The sequence below is a fragment of the Myxocyprinus asiaticus genome, chromosome 2, assembly GCF_019703515.2.
Source record: "Myxocyprinus asiaticus isolate MX2 ecotype Aquarium Trade chromosome 2, UBuf_Myxa_2, whole genome shotgun sequence".
Taxonomy (NCBI): domain Eukaryota; kingdom Metazoa; phylum Chordata; class Actinopteri; order Cypriniformes; family Catostomidae; genus Myxocyprinus; species Myxocyprinus asiaticus.
The window spans coordinates 55,565,670-55,586,873 of NC_059345.1; the positions used below are offsets into that span (position 1 = coordinate 55,565,670).

Here is a 21,204-nt window from a genome sequence, read left to right on the forward strand (position 1 = left end):
GCCAAAAAACGCATGCTAGTAAAGTTGCTGGAGTTTATTGATATTTTTTGTGCAGCCGGAGGTTTCTTAGGATGTACAGCTCGAGTAAGTGTTCTTTATTCTTTATGCTTGGAGTATTGTGATTCAAAACATGGATATATTATCTTTTACTCACTCGTTTCTCATTCATCTGCATTCGACTTGCACAACAGCTCCAGCCTTGTCATAAGCAAAGATTGCGATGTGCTGTGTGCGTTAGTGGGCTGGTTATGGATTCATGTTTTCAGTTAGATCATCGTTCGGCTCTCAAGCTGGCCGGTATTAAGATTGCTTCTCAAGTTTCCCTGGTAAGAGGCTCTGACATGAACAGCATGGTGGAAAGGGGTATATGTGTGTGTGGCTGTAAACTAAAGCCTATTGGATATTTTTAAAAATGGGACAAGTAGTTCGACATGTCCCACCTCCACTTCCTGTTTCAGCAGTAAATACTTCAAAACACCAAATCGAACTGCGCTCATAAAGGCATTTCATGGGGATTTTAAACCCTACAAAAATGGGCCCCATTCACTTTCATTCTAAGCCTCACTGTAATCATGATTTTTGCTTTTGCTTTTTTTTTTTAAAGAAAAGAAGGAACGAGACAAAGAAACAAGTTCACGTTCTTCTGACAATTTTATGACAAAAGTCTCACAAATTAACCGGCCAGTGTCATGTAAGCAAGAAAGTACGTCACCTCCCTTCTTGGTAACCTTGTGTGGACATAAAGGCCCCGACATACTTACGGAGAAGTTCTCATTCATTCTTAGTTGAGGGGTAAAAATAAGTTCTAAACAGCCGAGCAAAGGTATAATGTGAACATTCAGACACCCGTACATTTAAATATGAGCACGCTACATGTAAAACCTAAACTAATGTGACATTAAAATGTGTTTTCAATGACTTTATGCCTCATTCTATGAGCAGAATTCACATGAGGTCAGTAAAAGAAGTGGTTTTAACCACTCGGTGATGATTAAAGTAATATGCATATCTTGTTTACATTCTGAATTCATGGCGCTAATGCACTAACATGCTATACGCGGCCATAATATGCACCGATTACACACTGTTATTGTAATTTATGATGACACTGATACTACTGCGAAGATGGGTGTATAAAAGAGTAAAACGGCTAGCATTTTTAACACACGACGCCATTACATCACAGCAAGTCGGACAGATTTTTAATCAGCATGCATCTGCCGGTGATCACTGGTGATTGCCCTTATGAAAATATAATTCACCACTGATAATTTTCACATGCAAATGAGGTTCGCGACAAACTTTCGGCAAATTGTCCATTGTTGCCAAAGGTTTGCTGGAGGTTCACCACTACAGATGAAGAGCTGCAAACTTCTGGCAAAGATTTGCAACAAATCAAATGCTCATTTGCATGTGAAAATAGCGACCAGCAAATTTGCAGCTAATTTAGATTTTTTTTGTAAGCATGGTTTTGCGCAGCCTAATGTAGCATGTTATTCTTCACGATTTGTGAATTCAGGTGACATCATCCGCCCCTCCGCAATCGGTTATTTTAACTTTGCGACTCTTTATTTTATAATGCAAATAACTCAAAAAGTTGAACACCAAGAAGAGTGAAACCACTTTCATCTTGATTTGTGAATTTTTTCACAGCATTTTTTTTTGTCTGTCAACCCTTGAAACGGATTTGTGAAAACCGTTTGGTTGCGCTTGATTATGTCTTACTGCGTTACCCCTGTTCCCTTGTGTATTAATACCAACATCCAAGCAAACACAGAATGTTCTCCTAAAGTTAGCGAATGGTTCCCGTTTGGTTATTTTTTTGGGAACCAATTCCTAACGTTCTAGGAACATTCTCTTTAGGTTCTAATATTTATACTCATAAACTAACATTCCCAAAACATTGCAGGGATGTTTTTGTGTGACAACCTAAAAAGAATGTATACAGAATGTTCTCTAATGGTTATTTTTAGGCTCTATTTTTTATAACCATAAACTAACCTACCCTAAGACTGGGACATAGACTGTCAATGGATAATGGTCCAAGCCATTAGAGAAATCATCTTACAACTGTAAAAACTGACCACCTACAGGTCATATGGGTCATAGTAGGCTCAAATAGGCCATCATGTCAGCAAGAAAAATCTGTGTTACAGGTCGTGGGATGTCCTATTAATGAAACACACTACCTATTATGATAGAAAAACATTAATGTCTGGCAAAACTGTATTTGTGAAAACTTTCACAAATTGATTTTACTCAGTTCGATGGCTTTATACAGTATGTACATGTATAAGCAGTGTGAAAGATATAGGATCATGTCAGGTAATATCACAGGAGAGTAGGATGCAAGTGCAGTTTGGAGTTTTAATGAAGGTTAAGCAACAGTACAGTTCAAACGACAAGCAAAAATCTAGCAATGAGTACAGGCAGAGGTCAGGCGATTTGCAGACAGGGATATTCAGGCTAGAAACAATCTCGTGGTCAAAAACAGGCAAGGTACACTATATTGCCAAAAGTATTCGCTCATCTGCCTTTAGACGCATATGAACTTAAGTGACATCCCATTCTTAATCCATAGGGTTTATTATGATGTCGGCCCACCCTTTGCAGCTATAACAGCTTCAACTCTTCTGGGAAGGCTTTCCACAAGGTTTAGGAGTGTGTTTATGGGAATTTTTGACCATTCTTCCAGAAGCGCATTTGTGAGGTCAGATACTGATGTTGGACGAGAAGGTCTGGCTCGCAGTCTTTGCTCTAATTCATCCCAAAGGTGCTCTATCGGGTTGAGGTCAGGACTCTGTACAGGCCAGTCAAGTTCTTCCACACCAAACTCGCTCATCCATGTCTTTATGGACCTTGCTTTGTGCACTGGTGCGCAGTCATGTTGGAACAGGAAGGGGCCATCCCCAAACTGTTCCCACAAAGTTGGGAGCATGGAATTGTCCAAAATCTCTTGGTATGCTGAAGCATTCAGAGTTCCTTTCACTGGAACTAAGGGGCCAAGCCCAGCTCCTGAAAAACAACCCCACACCATAATCCCCCTCCACCAAACTTCACAGTTGGCACAATGCAGTCAGACAAGTACCGTTCTCCTGGCAACCGCCAAACCCAGACTCGTCCATCAGATTGCCAGATGGAGAAGCGTGATTCGTCACTCCAGAGAACGCGTCTCCACTGCTCTAGAGTCCAGTGGCGGCGTGCTTTACACCACTGCATCCGACGCTTTGCATTGTACTTGGTGATGTATGGCTTGGATGCAGCTGCTCGGCCATGGAAACCCATTCCATGAAGCTCTCTACGCACTGTTCTTGAGCTAATCTGAAGGCCACATGAACTTTGGAGGTCTGTAGCGATTGACTCTGCAGAAAGTTGGCGACCTCTGCGCACTATGCGCCTCAGCATCCGCTGACCCCGCTCTGTCATTTTACGTGGCCTACCACTTCGTGGCTGAGTTGCTGTCATTCCCAATCACTTCCACTTTGTTATAATACCACTGACAGTTGACTGTGGAATATTTAGTAGCGAGGAAATTTCACGACTGGACTTGTTGCACAGGTGGCATCCTATCACAGTACCACGCTGCAATTCACTGAGCTCCTGAGAGCGGTCCATTCTTTCACAAATGTTTGTAGAAGCAGTCTGCATGCCTAGGTGCTTCATTTTATACACCTGTGGCCATGGAAGTGATTGGAACACCTGAATTCAATTATTTGGATGGGTGAGCGAATACTTTTGGCAATATAGTGTATATCAACAAGGAATCAGGCAGAACAGTGAAGGCTTGGTAACATCTTAGACACAAGGAATAGAGCATATACTTCACAGTGAGTGAACGTGACAGAGTCTATTATAAAGGGAGCAGTGATAGCTGTGGTGATGATTTGCAGGTGAGGCTGATTAGAACTCCAGTGATTGGGAACGAGGTGGTGCATGGGAAATGGAGTCTGGGATGGCCATGTTTGGATGCTGCTGTGACTGATGGGAATCAGAGTTCATGACAGAACTCTCCCCCAAAGAGCTCACTCTGGGAGCACTATTTCTCTTAGGTCTCCCCCTAGGGCGAGGACGGGGCATACAGGATCAGGAGGCCAGGGAGGCGACCACAGGGCAGGGACAGGTTCAGGAGGCCTGGGAGGTAGCCACAGGGCAGGTACAGGGTCAGGAAGTGGAGCAACAGGAGTAGGAGCAGGCAGAGTCGTAGGAGGTGGAGTTTCTGGTGTTAAAGGCGGAGGTGTGGAAGAATCTGAGGGCAGAGCCGAGGGATGCATGAGGAAGGCAGGCAGAGCCAGGGGAGGTTCAAGGGGCAGAGCCAGGTAAGGCAGAGTCCTGGGAGCCATGGTGGGCTTGGAGCAGGAAGCCGTGGAAGACACCGAGGGTGTAGTCGTCTTGGAGCAGGGAGCCATGGAAGACACTGAAGGCGGAGTCGTTGTGGTCAGGAACGCCAGCAGCAACAGGGGAATGACCTCCTTGGTCGTGAGCACGGGCAGAGACTGGGGAATAATTTCCGAGGTCATGAGCATGGGCAGAGACTGGGGAATGACCTCCATGGTCGAGGCGACAGGCGCTGGCTCTGGGACGGTCGAGGCGACAGGCGCTGGCTCTGGGACAGTCGAGGCGACAGGCGCTGGCTCTGGGACAGTCGAGGCGACAGGTGCTGGCTCGTTAACCGTGGCAGGCATGGGCGCTGGCTCGTTTACCGTGGCAGGCGTGGGCCCTGGATCGTTTACCGTGACAGGCGTGGGCTCGCTGGCTGTGGCAGGTATGGGCGCCGATACCCCATGAGGAATGGCCTTCATGGACAAACGCACCGACATCAATGGGGAATCATTCACTTTGGCAGATAGTGCTGAAAACAACGAGGTACGCTCTGTGGTTGTTACCACTGACTGCGATGGGGAAATCGACCACCGGAGCTTGGCTATTGTTAGCCCTCCCCCAAAATGCATTTAGTCTTGCATATCCAATTTCACAAGGGTTCTATGGTTTCATTAGGGGGTTGCAGTGTTTTCTTGACAATAGGCAAGGAACGATGTAACAGCAGAAGCTCAAGACGGATTGATAGATCTATGAGGGCAAGATGTTGATCCATGTATGCCAGCTCAGTTGAGATCTCTGGGTTTAAACCTTGATGAAATATGGACTTGAGTGCAGCGTCATTAAAACCACTTCCAGCAGCGATTGTTATGAACTCCATGGCATAATCAGACATACGGCAATTTCCTTGAGTAATGTCTAAGAGTTTCTCTCCCATTTTTCTGCCATCAGGTGAGTTAATAGTGATAGTCCGTGTAAGAGGAGGTGATGCAAAGATAGCTTTTGTGATGGGATCAACCTTGGCATTGAGACCAGTAAGGTATTGTTGTTGTTGTTCCATTAACTTTCCATGATGAGTAAAAGCTTGTTTCCACTCCATGTTGTCTGCTGCATCCATGAGAATCGGCGAAGTATTCTGTCAGGTAATATCACAGGAGAGTAGGATACAAGTGAAGTTTTGAATTTTAATGAAGGTTAAGCAACAGTACAGTTCAAAAGACAAGCAAAAATCCAGCAATGAGTACAGGCAGAGGTCAGGCGATTGGCAGACAGGGATAATCAGGCTAGAAGCAAATGCATGGTCAAAAACAGGCAAAGTATATCAACAAGGAATCATGCAGAACTATGAATGCTTGGTAACATCTTTGACACAAGGAACACAGCATATCCTTTGCAGTGAGTGAATGTGACAGAGTCTATTATAAAAGGTGCAGTGATAGCTGTGGTGATGACGTGCAGGTGAGGTTGATTAGAACTCCGGTGATTGGGATCGAGGTGGTGCATGGGAAATGCAGGGTGGCCATGTTTGGATGCTGCTGTGACTGATGGGAATCGGAGTTCATGACAGATCCATGCCATAAAATTAGTAAAAGACTTATAATTCTTAACAAAGATAATCAACACAAGTCATACTAGGCTCAAATAGACCTTCATGTTTCACAGTATTGTTTCACAGTTCAGCTAAAATCTGCCAACCCTTGTGTCTGTGTGTTAATAATTAGTGTGACAAGCCTTGAGAGGATTCATTAGACAAACTACCTATTATGATAGAAAGTTATTAGTTTTAGACAAAACTTGATTTGTGAAAACTTTCAAAATTGATTTAGCCTTGTTTGATTGCTTCATGCATATAAGCAGTGTGAAAGATAAAGGATCCATGCCATTAAGTCTTATAATTATAATTCTAAGCTGACTCAGAGTCTTAAACAAGAGTTGACAGTCAATAACTGTACTGTAAACAATTCAAAAATCAGGATGGTCCATTTGCTTCTATAGGTGATCAGTTTTTAGAGTTATAAGTGACTGTTTCTTCTGTGACTTGGACAATAAATCTGTCACACTGTTTATACGTATGAAGAAAAACATACAGTAAACCTCATGTACAAGTACTTGAACAGTAGCAGAAAGTTTTCAATATACAGAGTATGTGCAATATTACAGTGTTTAATGAAAATGGCCTCTCAAGGCCTTTCTCCCTGATAATGTAGACTCAAGGTACCTAAACTAGGATTGAGAGACAAAAGTTAGGCTGTTAAAGAATTCTCATGTCCTGATGGTCTATTTAAACCTACACGACTCAGCTGGGTGGTCTGTTTTTTGAATTCTAAACCTTTTTTTTTTCATGTTTAAATATTAAACCTATCACACCATGTGCAGGAAGTCATCAAATCTGGCAAAAATAGTTTGTGGACATTTTTAGAAATCCAGTATGGTCTGAAACTAATTATTTTCTATGATAATTGGTAGCATGTTTCATAAAATGGCCTCCCACGCAGCTGTTGACTCTTGAACTTTGACAAGGGTTAAGTGACAAAAGCAGAACTGTGAAACAATTCACAAATCATGATGGGCTATTACTCATCTAGATGGTCAGTTTTTACAGTTATAATACTTTTAGTACTTTAATGTCATTTTTGGTCATTTTATGTCATTTTTGGTCATTCAAGTGGTTTCACTCTTCTAGATGTTTAACTTTTTGAGCTATTTGAATCATAAAATAAGAGTCGCAATGTTCAAAGGACTGATTGCAGCATGACAGATGATTTCACATGAATTCACAAATCCTGAAGAATAACATGCATCATGTCTACTACAGCGCACGGTGGATTTATAGCCAAACAGTGTAAAATGCAGACTATCCTTACTGCAGTTTCTTTAACAAGGGACACACTGTGGATTATTTACAGTGGCAAGAATAATAATAATAATAATAATAAAAAAATGTATTTGCACTAAAAAAAATAATAATAAAAAAAAATAAAAATAAAAAAGGAACAGAAGCATATTTAAAGAATATACAAAACTAAAACAATATTAGTGCTGGGAAAGTAAAAAAAAAAAAAAAAAAAAAAAAAGCCCAAAAGGGCATATGCAAAGATTAATTCCAAAACCCGTTGGAATTACCAGCATTTATGCATAAATTTGTCTTCAAATCTGGTTTGATCTTCATCTAAGTTACAATAATGAACAAACACAATCTGTTTTGACTAATAGCACACAAATGATTGTATTGTTCTTGTACATATTGAATACATCATTCAAATATTCACAGTGTAGGTTGGAAAAGTATGTGAATCACTAGTCTAATGGTCAACAAAAGCTAATTAGAGTCAGGAGTTGGCAAACCTGCCAAGATTGGAGCTGTGGGTTAGAGCTACTTTGACTTATAAAAAGCACTCTTGCTGTTCACAAGAAGCATCTGCTGACGTGGACCATTCCTTGCAAAAAAGAGTTCTCAGAAGACCTACAATCAAGAGTTGTTGCTTTGCATAAAACTGGAAAGGGTTACGAAGTTATCTGAAAGAGTTTAGAGACAAATTGTCCATAAATGGAGATGATTTAGTACTGTGGCCGCTCTCACTAGAAGTGACCGTCCAGCCAAGATGACTTAAAGGGCACACCGCAGAATGTTCAATGAGGTAAAGAACCTTACAGTGACAGATTAAGACTTGGAATCACTGGAACTGGTTAACATCTCTTTTCATGAGTCTACTATACGGAAAACATTAAACAGATTGCTGCTTTTACATTGCTGCGTGCCTGAATTTTGTCAAAGACCACCTTGACACTCCACAACACTACTGGAAAAATATTTTGTGGACTGATAAAGCTAAGGTTGAATTGTTTAGGAAGAACATGCAGAACTATTTATGGTGTAAAAAAAAAAGGAACCGCATACCAACATGAAAACATCATCCCAATGGTAAAGTACGGTGGAGGATCATGATTTGGGGCTACTTAACTGCTTCGGGGCCTTTACCGCTTACCATCATTGAGGGAAAAATGAATTCCCAAGTTTATCAAGATATCCTACAGGATAATGTCTGGGTGGCTGTGTGCCAACTGAAGCTCAAAAGAAGTTGAGTAATGCAGTAGGACAGATCTATGAGGGTCTGTCTAAACATCAGATAAATCCTTTACAGAGTGGCTTCAAAAAAAGAAAATCCATCTTTTGGAGTGGCCCAATCAGAGCCCAGACCTTAACCCAATAGAGATGTTGTGAAATGACTTCAAGAGAGCCATTCACACCAGACATCCTAAGAATATTACTGAGCTGAAGCAGTTCTGGAAGGAAGAATAGTCCAAAATTCCTTCTAAACGTTGTGCAGGTCTAACTTACAGCTACTGGAAATGCTTGGTTGAAGTTATTGCTGCCAAAGGAGGATCGACCAGTTATCCAAGGGTTCACTTACCTTTTCCACAGCACTGTGATTGTTTAATGGGATGTGTTCAATAAAGACATGAAACATTATAATTCTTGTGTGTTGTTAGCTTAAGCACATTGTGTTTGTCTATACTTCTGACATTGATGAAGATTAGATCACATTTTAAGGCCAATTAATGCAGAAAACCAGCTAATTCCAATTCCAATTCGCATACGTGTTCTTGCTGCTGTTCTATAGACATGGCTGGAAGATACTGTACATTTTGTAGGGTACAACGGGACTAAAGGCACACTTTAAGGAAAATTAGATTTTTTTTTTTCTGGTCACAAAGTGTATCAAGATGAAAAAATAAATTATTTTTTATTGAATATTAACCCTTTAATGCATACATCAGGTGTTTAGTGACCCGTGACCTCATTTCACCGCCTGTACCTCATCCAGTTTTTGGAGTTATGCCCACACATCTTTAGTATTTCTCAACCTTTCTCTTCTGAATTGTGTAAAAAAAAAAAATAATAAAATTAAAAAAAAAAAAGGCTAAATTACAAAAACAAAATATATATATATATTTTTATAACTGCTTACTTACCAAAAGTGTATATGGTCATTTAAGACCCTAGATATGTAATAGTGTTTTTTGTTGTTGTTTTTGCATTGCCATTAATCATATTTTTAGGATTATTTCATATCTATACGTATAAGTTTAGCTTTAGCCCCAGCAAGTAATATCCTTTAACTTATTGGACAGTTATTTAAAATATGTTTGATTTAATCACCTTGAACAAAACTCAAAATGATAAGTATTTTGTCTCAAAATAAATGTGATAATTACAGGGACGTACATTTGCAACATTTTAAAAACTATTAACTATTAGATCATATTACCTAAAAATCAAACTTTAGACACCACACACGATGATCTCATGGAACAGGAATATTTTGCATTGTATAGTGACAAACAGGTGTTAAGGAAAGTACTGTGATAGTTTTTGTAGCGTTGTAGTGTTTCGGGAGAAGATCAAATCAAAAGTGCATTTTACCCCGAGGGGCCTATAGCCCCATTGTACCCCGTTCATAGGTGTATTACAGACCAGGCCAGTGGGGCCTGTGCTGCAAGGTCTGGCAGCCCATCAACTTTGAAAACAAATGTTTATATACGCTTGAAAATGTGGCCCCCACAGCAGTCAGCTTATACAAGGCCCCCTCAGTAGGGCCCTGTGTCTATGAGGGCCCCCAGCCCGCTTATAGGACCCTTTTGCCTTCCTGTTTCTAATTAAAAAAAATTTGAGCCACTCTTTAAAAAATAGAATTTTCTGACTATTATTTCATACTTTAGGCTTTATATGCTGAAGCTTTATGCTTTGTATGAAAAGTGCTGTCAAACAAAAACATTTATTATACTATTCACTGCTATAACTGCATTTCTCCCCAATATTGAAAAAATAATAACTGGGTTTAGGTTGTTGGGAAAAAGAAGATATTGATATTTTATTTTGTGTGGACAAAAGTTCTGACCTAGAAACGTAAAGTTTGTCGAGACAAACTATAATGTTGGTCTGATAAAACCTTGTCTGAAAGTTTAAAGTAGTTTTAAATGCTTGAAGTTAGACATTTTTACAGGTCTTAGAGTAAGAGAAAGAAAGAAAGAAGAGAGCATCTTAAAGCAGATTAAAGGGCTTGTGTACAAGTTTTGACCGCTGAAGTTTGAAATCATGAACATTCAAAAACGGACTCTTAGATCTTTTAAACATTTTGTTAATATAATCTACTTTAAGGAGTAAGTCTAAGGGCTTACATGCTGCCTTCACAGGACTTTTTGAAGGGAGAATAATAATGGTAGCCAAGCTGTAGGGTCATTGCAAACAGAATTTACAATAAAATGACCAAAAGACCACTATTTCTGAGCCCCACACCTTTCAGCCCTTCGAAGCTCTCACAATGTAGGGTAAAGTCTTTAAAGGGAATAGGGATGATCACTTCTGAATAGAATGCACCCCATCATTCAGATGAGTTAGAAAATAAATAGCAGCGCGAGCCAGAACTGCCTGAACTTTTTGCAAAGTTTCACCAAACCCATATGTACAAGCTGTAGGAATCTATTTGTTAAATTCTTTATATTTAAAGTGTTTGATGAAGTTAAAATATGTCATAATGTATTATTGCCCCTTTAAATACATACGTTTACACATTTATTACACATTTTGTTACATTCTTGTTTTTTTTATGCATAATTTGTAGTATTTACAAGTATTTACATTGAGTTTGCATTATGTATAACAAACGTTAAAATGCTACCGTCTCTTTAAGAATAGTGGCTGTTCATCAAACCTGTTTCGGTTGAGCGGTTTTTCTTTGAGTTAATCTGACTGTAAAAAAAAAGAATGGGTATTAAAAGAGACTTAAATCAATTAAAATGGACTGTGTGGATCTCAACTTTGAAAGATATTTGGCCAGGGGGGGCCTAAAATAAAATTGGCCCTGGGGCCAATGAAAAACACAATGTTTTTTCAGTAACAAGTGTCTCTTTTGTGGTAAAGCCTATTCAAGGCATTCAGGTTGCACAATAAAAAAAATTGTTTCTTCATAAACCAACCTACAACTCATCTGTGTGACTTTGTTCATTCTTGATGAAGTGCAAAACCTTCATATGCAACTTTATTTCTGTACGGTGATTAGATTCACTGTTTTAAACTGCCACCTCTATGCACCGCACACGACGCGTCCTATCTGAAGTAGTGATCCCTCTCTCACATGATAATAAAGTAGAGTTGTTCTTTCAGATTTCACCTGCGCATTCTTCTGAAATTATGACATTTCTATTATTCAAGATCCCAGTGTTCACTACAGGGTTATGTTTTTTACCTGAGCATGTTACGAATTAGACTTGATAAAGCATGTGATAAAGTGATGACAACCACAACAGTATCTTTAATTAAAAAAGATATAACATATTATTATTTTATGTACCAAACAGAAAATATCGTACGGCACAGAACATCAAATTAAACAATAAAGGCACTAAACAAAACAACATCTTTGGCCCTTGACAAAAAGATGATAGTCAAACAAACAATGTAAACAAGACAGAGGCATAACATTTAAACAGAACAACACAGAACAACAAATTGCAAGGTGAGAAAAAGTCAAGGTTTTGGCAACGTGATGGTCTATCTGTAACTTCCTGTCTAAGTCTGCAATTATTCATGCAAAACCATGCCTTCTATAGATCTTTGCTGGACTGTATTTGAAGGTCAGTTAGTGAGGCCTCATCCAGGGCCCTAGCACCATGCTCTTCCATCCCTTGTTAGACAGCTCAATTAAGTACCAGTTTCCAAGGATCCTTATTTAGTGCAAATAGGCTGGCTGCAGTCTTTCAAAATGAATCCTGCAAGGGTCATTTTCGGAAAGGGGATGGAACTATGGGTGGTTTGGGTCCTGAAACAGGTCTGAAAGAGAAGAGAGAAAAAAAACCCAACTAATTCAATATATACAGTATTTAGTGGCCCCAAAAAATTATCATTGCTTAATTAATTGCTTTAGATAAAATATTGAAGCAAGTGGCATCTGCAAACAAATGTTGCTAAACCTTTTCTCAGAAATAACTTTGCTTTTCTGAGTCATTTTTGCAGTGACTTTTAACCAACTGGTCAATTTTAGTGAATGTATGAAGTCATTTCCCATCAAGTCCACACATAGGCTATATATATTTGTGTGTGTGTGTAAGAATACAGTATCATAAAAATGCATGGAAAGTTGCAGAGTGCAACTACATGGAGAAAAACAGCAGCAAGCTGCAAGTTATGCTCAATGTATTGCATTCTTTTTGTATAAAGTATGCTTTAAAAGAAAGTGTCAGTGTAACTATTATTTAAAATCAATGTGAAAGCAGAATTGACAGTAAGTGGTCATATTTTTTAGTCTCACATTTCACACATGATCTTTCAGTTTAAAGACTTAACAGGGTTCATTGAATGCCTCTTCCGAGGTTGAGTCATCATTTCAAACTAACCACTAATGCATTTCTATTTGTGTGTATAACCATGATAAACACACATCCTATAAAAAAATGAAAATGAGGAACTATAAAACCTACTATTTAAATTAAATAGCTACTACTGCATTTGCATTAACCCATTATACTCTGGTGCATTTTTCACACTCGAATTTAAAAGCTTACCATTCACACGCACTGTGGACTAATTGCAAAAAATTGGTCTCATTTTCCAGAAAACCCTCCAAATAAAAAAACAAAACAAAAAAACTTCCAATTATTCATAAATAATATTGTATGTGTTTATAACTTTGTTGTATTACTATGTAAGCATATAATTCAGGTTCTGTTTACTTTATCTCACTTTGAAAATTATTTTCCACTAGATGGCAGCAAGCACAAACAATAAATTTTTCTTTATCACATTCCATCACAGTATACAGATCTGAAATATAGGTGGTGCTCTAATGCATTTTAGCCTTCACAGATGTGCTCATCCATAATTTGTAGTTAATGCACCACCCTCATTGTTTCATTGAATATCTCGGTCTCTGAGTGGACTAGAAACTCAATCTAGGTGATATTAGAAAGCTGAGATCCTCCTTTTTATCATTTTGATGATTTTATCATCATTAGTCGATAACATATATTTTGATTATATCATGCTTTTCCTGCTGGATGGGATATTTTGTTTTGGACATCTATTTTTGTTTATAACAATGGATTATTCACCCAAGCAAGCTCACAGACAAGTAAAAAATGTCTTACAAAAATCATATTTCACTTTATGATTCTTTTGAAAATCTTTCAAACTGTGGTATTAGTGCAACACAATAAACTGTATAGTCACATTCTACATTTGTAGAGTGTATTTAAGTGCTATGTGAAAGACTTTTATATTCATATTAGTATTTCTACCCCATTACATCTAGGTGGTACTAATTTGCAATGCAAATCTTTTCAGATCTTATTTTAATATTTTATAATTGATTATTTTGATACCTGTATGCATACACTTCATATAAAATGTCACCAACAGCAGTGAAAGGTAAAAAAAAAAAAAATTGCACATTGCCTTATGTGTGCCATATACTTGCAATACAACGAATATGCTAAAACATTTATGACGACATCAACCAAGCATAATGAATCTCACCGAAACTATGACTTCAAAAAAGTCAACTGTTACACCTTTACTAAAGACGCTGGTAAAAGATGTGTTATCTGTTATTTTTATTGATCTACTCTAAACTTCATAAAGTAATTTGTAAAGATAAAGATTGTCACCCTGTACAGTACATATACACCTGCTGTAAAGTCCATCTCCAGTCACTGGTTTAACCCCTAAAAACTCGTCTTTGTTAATCAAAATTACATATTTAAACGTTTTTTTTCCATGAAAATAATCCCTTCATGCCTTAAAATGGCTTAGATATAACTCTACACCTTTGCCTCATTCAGTATGCGTGGATCTATGAATATGCAAATTGGTCCCCGCCTCCATCTCCACTCACCCCTGCACCGCTCGCCTACAGCTCAGGCTACCTGCTCACCTTGAACTCTATTCACTGTAAAAGTACTAAACGCTACACAATGGCAAGTGGTAATATTGGAGTAATTCAGCTATATGTTTTGAACCGGAAACTGATTCTGAAGAAGAAGAAGAAGAGAGAATTGTACAGCGTCACCTACAAGTCGATGTATCCCAACGGTAATGTATTTTAGAAATGTAAGATACGTAATGGTAATAGATAACATGATCCTTCGGCTTGACTACGTTATCAAACAGCTAATAATGTGTTGCTAATGTTAGATAAACCTTGTTCCCGTTCGCCACCTCTGACAAGTTAGCTACCTTGTAAAGATAAACATCCAGATGTGCTGTATGGAAGAAACGCTTTGAAAACCATAGAAAATCTCTGGAGAAAGGCATATAGTTCATCATAACTAACATCGGAATATACAATATGTACAGGTGCATCTCAATAAATTAGAATGTCGTGGAAAAGTTCATTTATTTCAGTAATTCAACTCAAATTGTGAAACTCGTGTATTAAATAAATTCAGTGCACACAGACTGAAGTAGTTTAAGTCTTTGGTTCTTTTAATTGTGATGATTTTGGCTCACATTTAACAAAAACCCACCAATTCACTATCTCAAAAAATTAGAATACATCATAAGACCAATAAAAAAAACATTTTTAGTGAATTGTTGGCCTTCTGGAAAGTATGTTCATTTACTGTATATGTACTCAATACTTGGTAGGGGCTCCTTTTGCTTTAATTACTGCCTCAATTCGGCGTGGCATGGAGGTGATCAGTTTGTGGCACTGCTGAGGTGGTATGGAAGCCCAGGTTTCTTTGACAGTGGCCTTCAGCTCATCTGCATTTTTTGGTCTCTTGTTTCTCATTTTCCTCTTGACAATACCCCATAGATTCTCTATGGGGTTCAGGTCTGGTGAGTTTGCAGGCCAGTCAAACACACCAACACCATGGTCATTTAACCAACTTTTGGTGCTTTTGGCAGTGTGGGCAGGTGCCAAATCCTGCTGGAAAATGAAATCAGCATCTTTAAAAAGCTGGTCAGCAGAAGGAAGCATGAAGTGCTCCAAAATGTCTTGGTAAACGGGTGCAGTGACTTTGGTTTTCAAAAAACACAATGGACCAACACCAGCAGATGACATTACACCTCAAATCATCACAGACTGTGGAAACTTAACACTGGACTTCAAGCAACTTGGGCTATGAGCTTCTCCACCCTTCCTCCAGACTCTAGGACCTTGGTTTCCAAATGAAATAAAAAACTTGCTCTCATCTGAAAAGAGGACTTTGGACCACTGGGCAACAGTCCAGTTCTTCTTCTCCTTAGCCCAGGTAAGATGCCTTTGACGTTGTCTGTGGTTCAGGAGTGGCTTAACAAGAGGAATACGACAACTGTAGCCAAATTCCTTGACACGTCTGTGTGTGGTGGCTCTTGATGCCTTGACCCCAGCCTCAGTCCATTCCTTGTGAAGTTCACCCAAATTCTTGAATCGATTTTGCTTGACAATCATAAGGCTGCGGTTCTCACGGTTGGTTGTGCATCTTTTTCTTCCACACTTTTTCCTTCCACTCAACTTTCTGTTAACATGCTTGGATACAGCACTCTGTGAACAGCCAGCTTCTTTGGCAATGAATGTTTGTGGCTTACCCTCCTTGTGAAGGGTGTCAATGATTGTCTTCTGGACAACTGTCAGATCAGCAGTCTTCCCCATGATTATGTGGCCTAGTGAACCAAACTGAGAGACCATTTTGAAGGCTCAGGAAACCTTTGCAGGTGTTTTGAGTTGATTAGCTGATTGGCATGTCACCATATTCTAATTTTTTGAGATAGTGAATTGGTGGGTTTTTGTTAAATGTGAGCCAAAATCATCACAATTAAAAGAACCAAAGACTTAAACTACTTCAGTCTGTGTACATTGAATTTATTTAATACACGAGTTTCACAATTTGAGTTGAATTACTGAAATAAATGAACTTTTCCATGACATTCTAATTTATTGAGATGCACCTGTATATGTTTTGAGTAACGTTTGCCATAACTTTCTTCGTCAGCATACCCAAGCCATATAAACATGTCAGTATTTGACATGAATCATCATGTAACTTGGCATGCTAACGTTGGCTAACTTTATCTAGCACACTGCAGATTTGTTGGACACAGTCAACGGATAAAACACAAGAAAAAGAAACTTAACGGTTGACCAACACCTTGGCTCGTACTCACTGTGTCCCCAGGATAAATTGATGGAACCGCGTTGGACTTCAATATAAGTTTAGTGGTTGTTTTTGGGTCAAATTTTCAAAACATTTATCTGGAAAATGACTACTGCAAACCCAAGTTTTCTCTGGAATTTTTGCTGGGACATTACAATTTTTCCAAATAAACTGCACCCATTTATCTCAGATTTTCAGATCCTTTGGTAATATATGAAGGCTCACCATTTGTCGTTTCACAACTTTGCATCCGAAAACAGAAAATGTCTTGCAAATTACCGATACGTAGCTACACCTGGCTTCTCCTGATACCCCTTGCTTCACCGTAGCATATGCTATTGATATGGAAAGCCCCACCCCGCAAGTTGACGGGATTGGTTCCTTAGGTTTGTGACGTATGAAACCCTGGCTGTCTGAATCTGTGTTTTTGAGACTGTCTTTGGTACACTGTAGTTCCGAGGTGAAAATGTTCAGCCATGGCTTTGACTACTGATTTCACTCATGGTATGTCTTCTAGCATATAAAAAACAACATATGGACATGTAAACAAGGTTAAAAACTTGATTTTGATGGAAGGGATCTTTAAAGATCGCCTTATTTGCATATTACAACCAAATAAACAAGTTTATTTTAGTGGAACCTGTAAGTCTTATAACATTTATTTTATTCAATACTTGAAATATTTCTTGTCTATGTCTCTTGAATTTATAATGATGTGTTTTCTCACCGGAATCCCTTCAAAGGGGGAGCGGCGGTCACCTTTCCCAATGGCTTTGGGCTGACTGCAGGGGGCATCATCACCAAAAGCCCCCCTCCAGAGGGTTTGGGCTGTGCTGCACGTGCAGGGCTGAGAGGCAGAGGCCTCTGGGGAGGTGTAGACAGGGGTTTAGGCTGTTGATCTGATACCATCTGTATGAGGACAAGAAAGAGGAGGGAAAGTTCTTTTTTCACAATGTCTTCACTTGAAATTTGGTCTTGCAGTCAATAAATAATAAACAAGAGAGGTAGGTGGTAAACAAGCAACACTGAATAGATCAGTCACATTGGACACAAATGATCTGTGAAGCAGCGGTTCCCAACTGGTTTTGCTTTAGGACCCAGGTTTAAAATTGGACATCAAGTGGTGATCCAACAAAGAGCCAAAATAGTTTCTCATACAAAAGTACACAATTAAACACTGATACTTATTAATATTTTATATCTATATATATTTATATCTATCTATATATATAGGCTGTAGATTTAACACGTTAATTCAGAGCGATTAATTATACAAAAAATAACGCATACAAAAATGTACACAATTAATCATGTCACCGTAATAAGGAATGGATCAATTTTAGCTTGAAGAGTCAGCTCCATGTTTTTGCGAATCTCAGTCAGTAGGGGACAGTGAGCACAGCTCCAGCTGTACAGACAACTAACCGACAGCTGATGAAAGACTAGGGGTCTCGAGATGTGTTTTTTAAAGTTTCAAACTACATTTAACTTGACACAGCGTCTTAAAACACAGCACTTATGTATAGAGACACTGAAAACCAGTGAAACGTGATGCAATCACAGTGAGACGCACCAAAAGCGTCTGTCTGACGCATGTGTACAGATGGAACACAAGAACGCATCCTTTGAAAACAGCCCAAGTGTATCTCTGCAGATTGACAAACTCAATTGTTAAATGGGCTGCCGAAGGGTTCGAGTTAGATTAGATAAGGGTTAGGTTAGGGTTAGGAAATAGCCTGTGATAGACTTATCATCAGTGATATGGAAATCAACCAAACAATATATTGAATTCTAAAGCCACATTTGGCTAGCTTCTACCAAGTTACAGATGAATTTACACCATATACCGTAGAGCAGGGGTCGGCAACCTATGGCACGCATGCCAGCATTGGCACACAGAGGGGTAAATCACTGGCACGCCAGCAACGGCGAGAGAGGAATAGACTATTTTATTTATATAAATTCCGCACCTGCATCACGCAGCGTGTTTTTATGAGCTGAATGGGAGGCTAAACAAAAAGTAAAAATGTGATGAGACTGCAGTATACCCAACAGAGTCATGCAGTGTGTGCATACCATTCGCGCATCACGAACAGGTAGCGCTTCATTTCTGTTGATCGCACGAATAAACACGCCCGCTTTGCTTCGGTCAGACTGCGCGGATGACAGCCCACATTCCGTGTTTCATTTGTTCTTATTGCTTTCAGAACAACACGTAATGCAGTAAGAAAAACACCAGTATTAATCCTTGAGATTTCCAACCCAGCATACAGGTACACCCTCCTTAAACCATGGACATTCAAAATTACATTAAACGATTAAAAGAGAAAACATAAACCCACACTGTGGGGTTCAAAAATCTGAGTCTATTCAAAATATAATTTAAATCTGGAAATAAAGTTTTAGGATTTTGCAGATGCGATTAACTGAAAAGGGCTAAATAGTTGATTGGCTTGTGATGTGTGAATGGCTTGCACACCCAGCGTGAGTCACGTCACACTTTAATACTGTTCAGCCTCCCATTCAGCTGCGTGATCATGAGGAAGGATTACATCAAGATGTAGATTGGAATGCAGGTGCGAAAAACGTCATATAAATAAAATAGCCTGCTCCTCTCTTGCTGTTGCTTGCGTGCTAGTGATTAAATGATTACAGTGACATTATATAAGAAATATTTTAGATTCCACACAATTTTGTGATCAGTCATCAAACAAGCAAATTTGTGATATTAACTTTGTTAACTCATAACACAAAAGGTCAGGTTTTCTTTCATTAAAGCACTTTAGATGCTCTGAAAATTCATGATTATATCATAATCATCGGGTTTTGCACAAAATTTTCACTCAAACTGTTGAATATCATTTGTAATGAAAAATAAACTATACAATTAGAAAAATGCAAAACAGAAACATTTTCACAAGGGGAAAATTGCATGTCGGCACAGCCATTGACCTGAAAAATAAAAAATGGCACGCCATGTCAAAAAGGTTGCCGACCCCTGCCATAGATTTTGGTTGGATGCATGGCCTTTGTCGTAAAAAGTTTTATTATTTAGATTTACCATTGTTTTTTATTTTGCTGTTGTCCACGACCCTATAGAAGAGAGCTGCGACCCACCAATTAAAAACTACTGTGCTAAATGACAAGAAACTAAACCAGATAAAAAGACAGAATGAAGTATGTTTCATTCAGTAAGATTTTTATCAGTTTTGGGGCTGTCATCATTGTTTCAACACAGATTAAAACAGGTGTTTAGCAGCATTCCGTTTGATGAGATTTGATGAGACTTGCACTCACCTACTGTGGCTCACACAGATGTGATTTTGATTAAATCACAGAATATCAGCACTAAACACTCACCAGTGGTGTGCGTGAAGGGTTGAGAGGCAGAGGCTTCTTGGGAGGACTGGGTTTCTGAGGAGTTGCTACAGGTTTGGGTGAGTTGGATTGCTTGTTAACAGGTGGGGGCGGTCGGGGTCCTTTGACATTGTTCAGAGATGGCGAAGGAGCTGGCCGGAGGGGACGTACAATATTGACCGGCTGAGTACCGTTAGAGGTTGGGTTTGGCCTCAGAGGGAGCACTTCCTTACTGGTGTGAGGTAGCTTGAGAGAAAATAAGACAAGGATATTTTTATGTTGTCTTAGTTATATAAAAAATAATCATTCACTCTGGCAATTGGACATTTGAAATTTTGGACCCACGTTTTATTAGGTGTCTTAAACTAAGCATTTAATACAATGTACTTATTATGTAAATACGTGTTGTTGTATTGTACTTTTGTATTGCATTTAATTACATCTGTAGTTACACTGTTAACCTTACCCCTTAATCCTAAATCTAACCCTACCCCAACCCTAACCCTAAACCCTAATCTAAACCTTAACCTTAACCCTACTCCTACCCCTAAACCTACCCGTACCTCAACCTCAGCAGCAAACATGAATCTTGTGAGGATTTTGCAGAACAACATGTAGTTACACAATAAGTACATTGTATTATATGTACTGTATTTGAATATTAGTAGATGGTATTTAAAGACACCTAATATAAAGTGGGACCAACATTTTTTATAAAATATCTTAAATCATCATTATAAAAAAAAACAAAAAAAAAAAAACATATATCAAACTTACCCAATCATCATATTTATCTAATTGTGCACAAAAATAGTGCACGAATTCAAAGGACCAAGGTCATGACAGAGGTCAAGAAGGTCATACTGAATGTAACTTTCATTAATGGCGTTCTTTATATTTTTATAAGTGTTGCCTCTTTGTTTTGACTGCATTTAATGACACCAAATGACTACATATTAAAAGATTTACAAATTATCCCATGATCATGGTACTACGTACTCATCTAAAGCCTAATGCTGAGTGTTCATTTCTCAAATTGGACCAAGAAATATTCAAGTGTCTTTGTATCTTAGCTGTCTCCATACCTTAAGGTTAGCACTTCTGTTGGATGGTCCCACCACCTTCAGATGGAAAGCAGGGTTTAGGTGTCCATTCTTTCCCTTTTCGATGGAGCCCTCATGTCTGAGAACACATGACAACACAAAGAGTTTGTGGAACTGAAAAGACTGGAGGGAAATACACCTGAGAGAGGCTGTAATAAACTCTGGTCTTAAAGGGATAGTTCACCCAAAAATTGAAATTCTTACCCTCATGCCATCCCAGATGTGAATTACTTTCTTTCTTCTGCTGAACACAAACGAAGATTTTTAGAATATTTCAGCACTGTAGGTCCATACA

General features: G+C 38.8%; 1 protein-coding gene across 1 annotated transcript in view; it reads right to left on the reverse strand.

Annotated features, from left to right (window-relative positions):
- Positions 1–11,605: 11,605 nt before the first annotated feature.
- The window catches only part of LOC127416566 (disintegrin and metalloproteinase domain-containing protein 33-like), a 187,335-nt gene continuing 177,736 nt past the window's right edge, over positions 11,606–21,204 (reverse strand). The window contains exons 20-23 of the mRNA XM_051655992.1: positions 20,892–20,988; positions 19,810–20,052; positions 17,177–17,358; positions 11,606–12,148 (exon numbers count right to left, since the gene is read on the reverse strand). Of these exons, the coding sequence (XP_051511952.1) occupies positions 12,097–12,148; positions 17,177–17,358; positions 19,810–20,052; positions 20,892–20,988 (574 nt within the window). The 3' untranslated portion in view covers positions 11,606–12,096. The remainder of the gene's footprint in view (positions 12,149–17,176; positions 17,359–19,809; positions 20,053–20,891; positions 20,989–21,204) is intronic.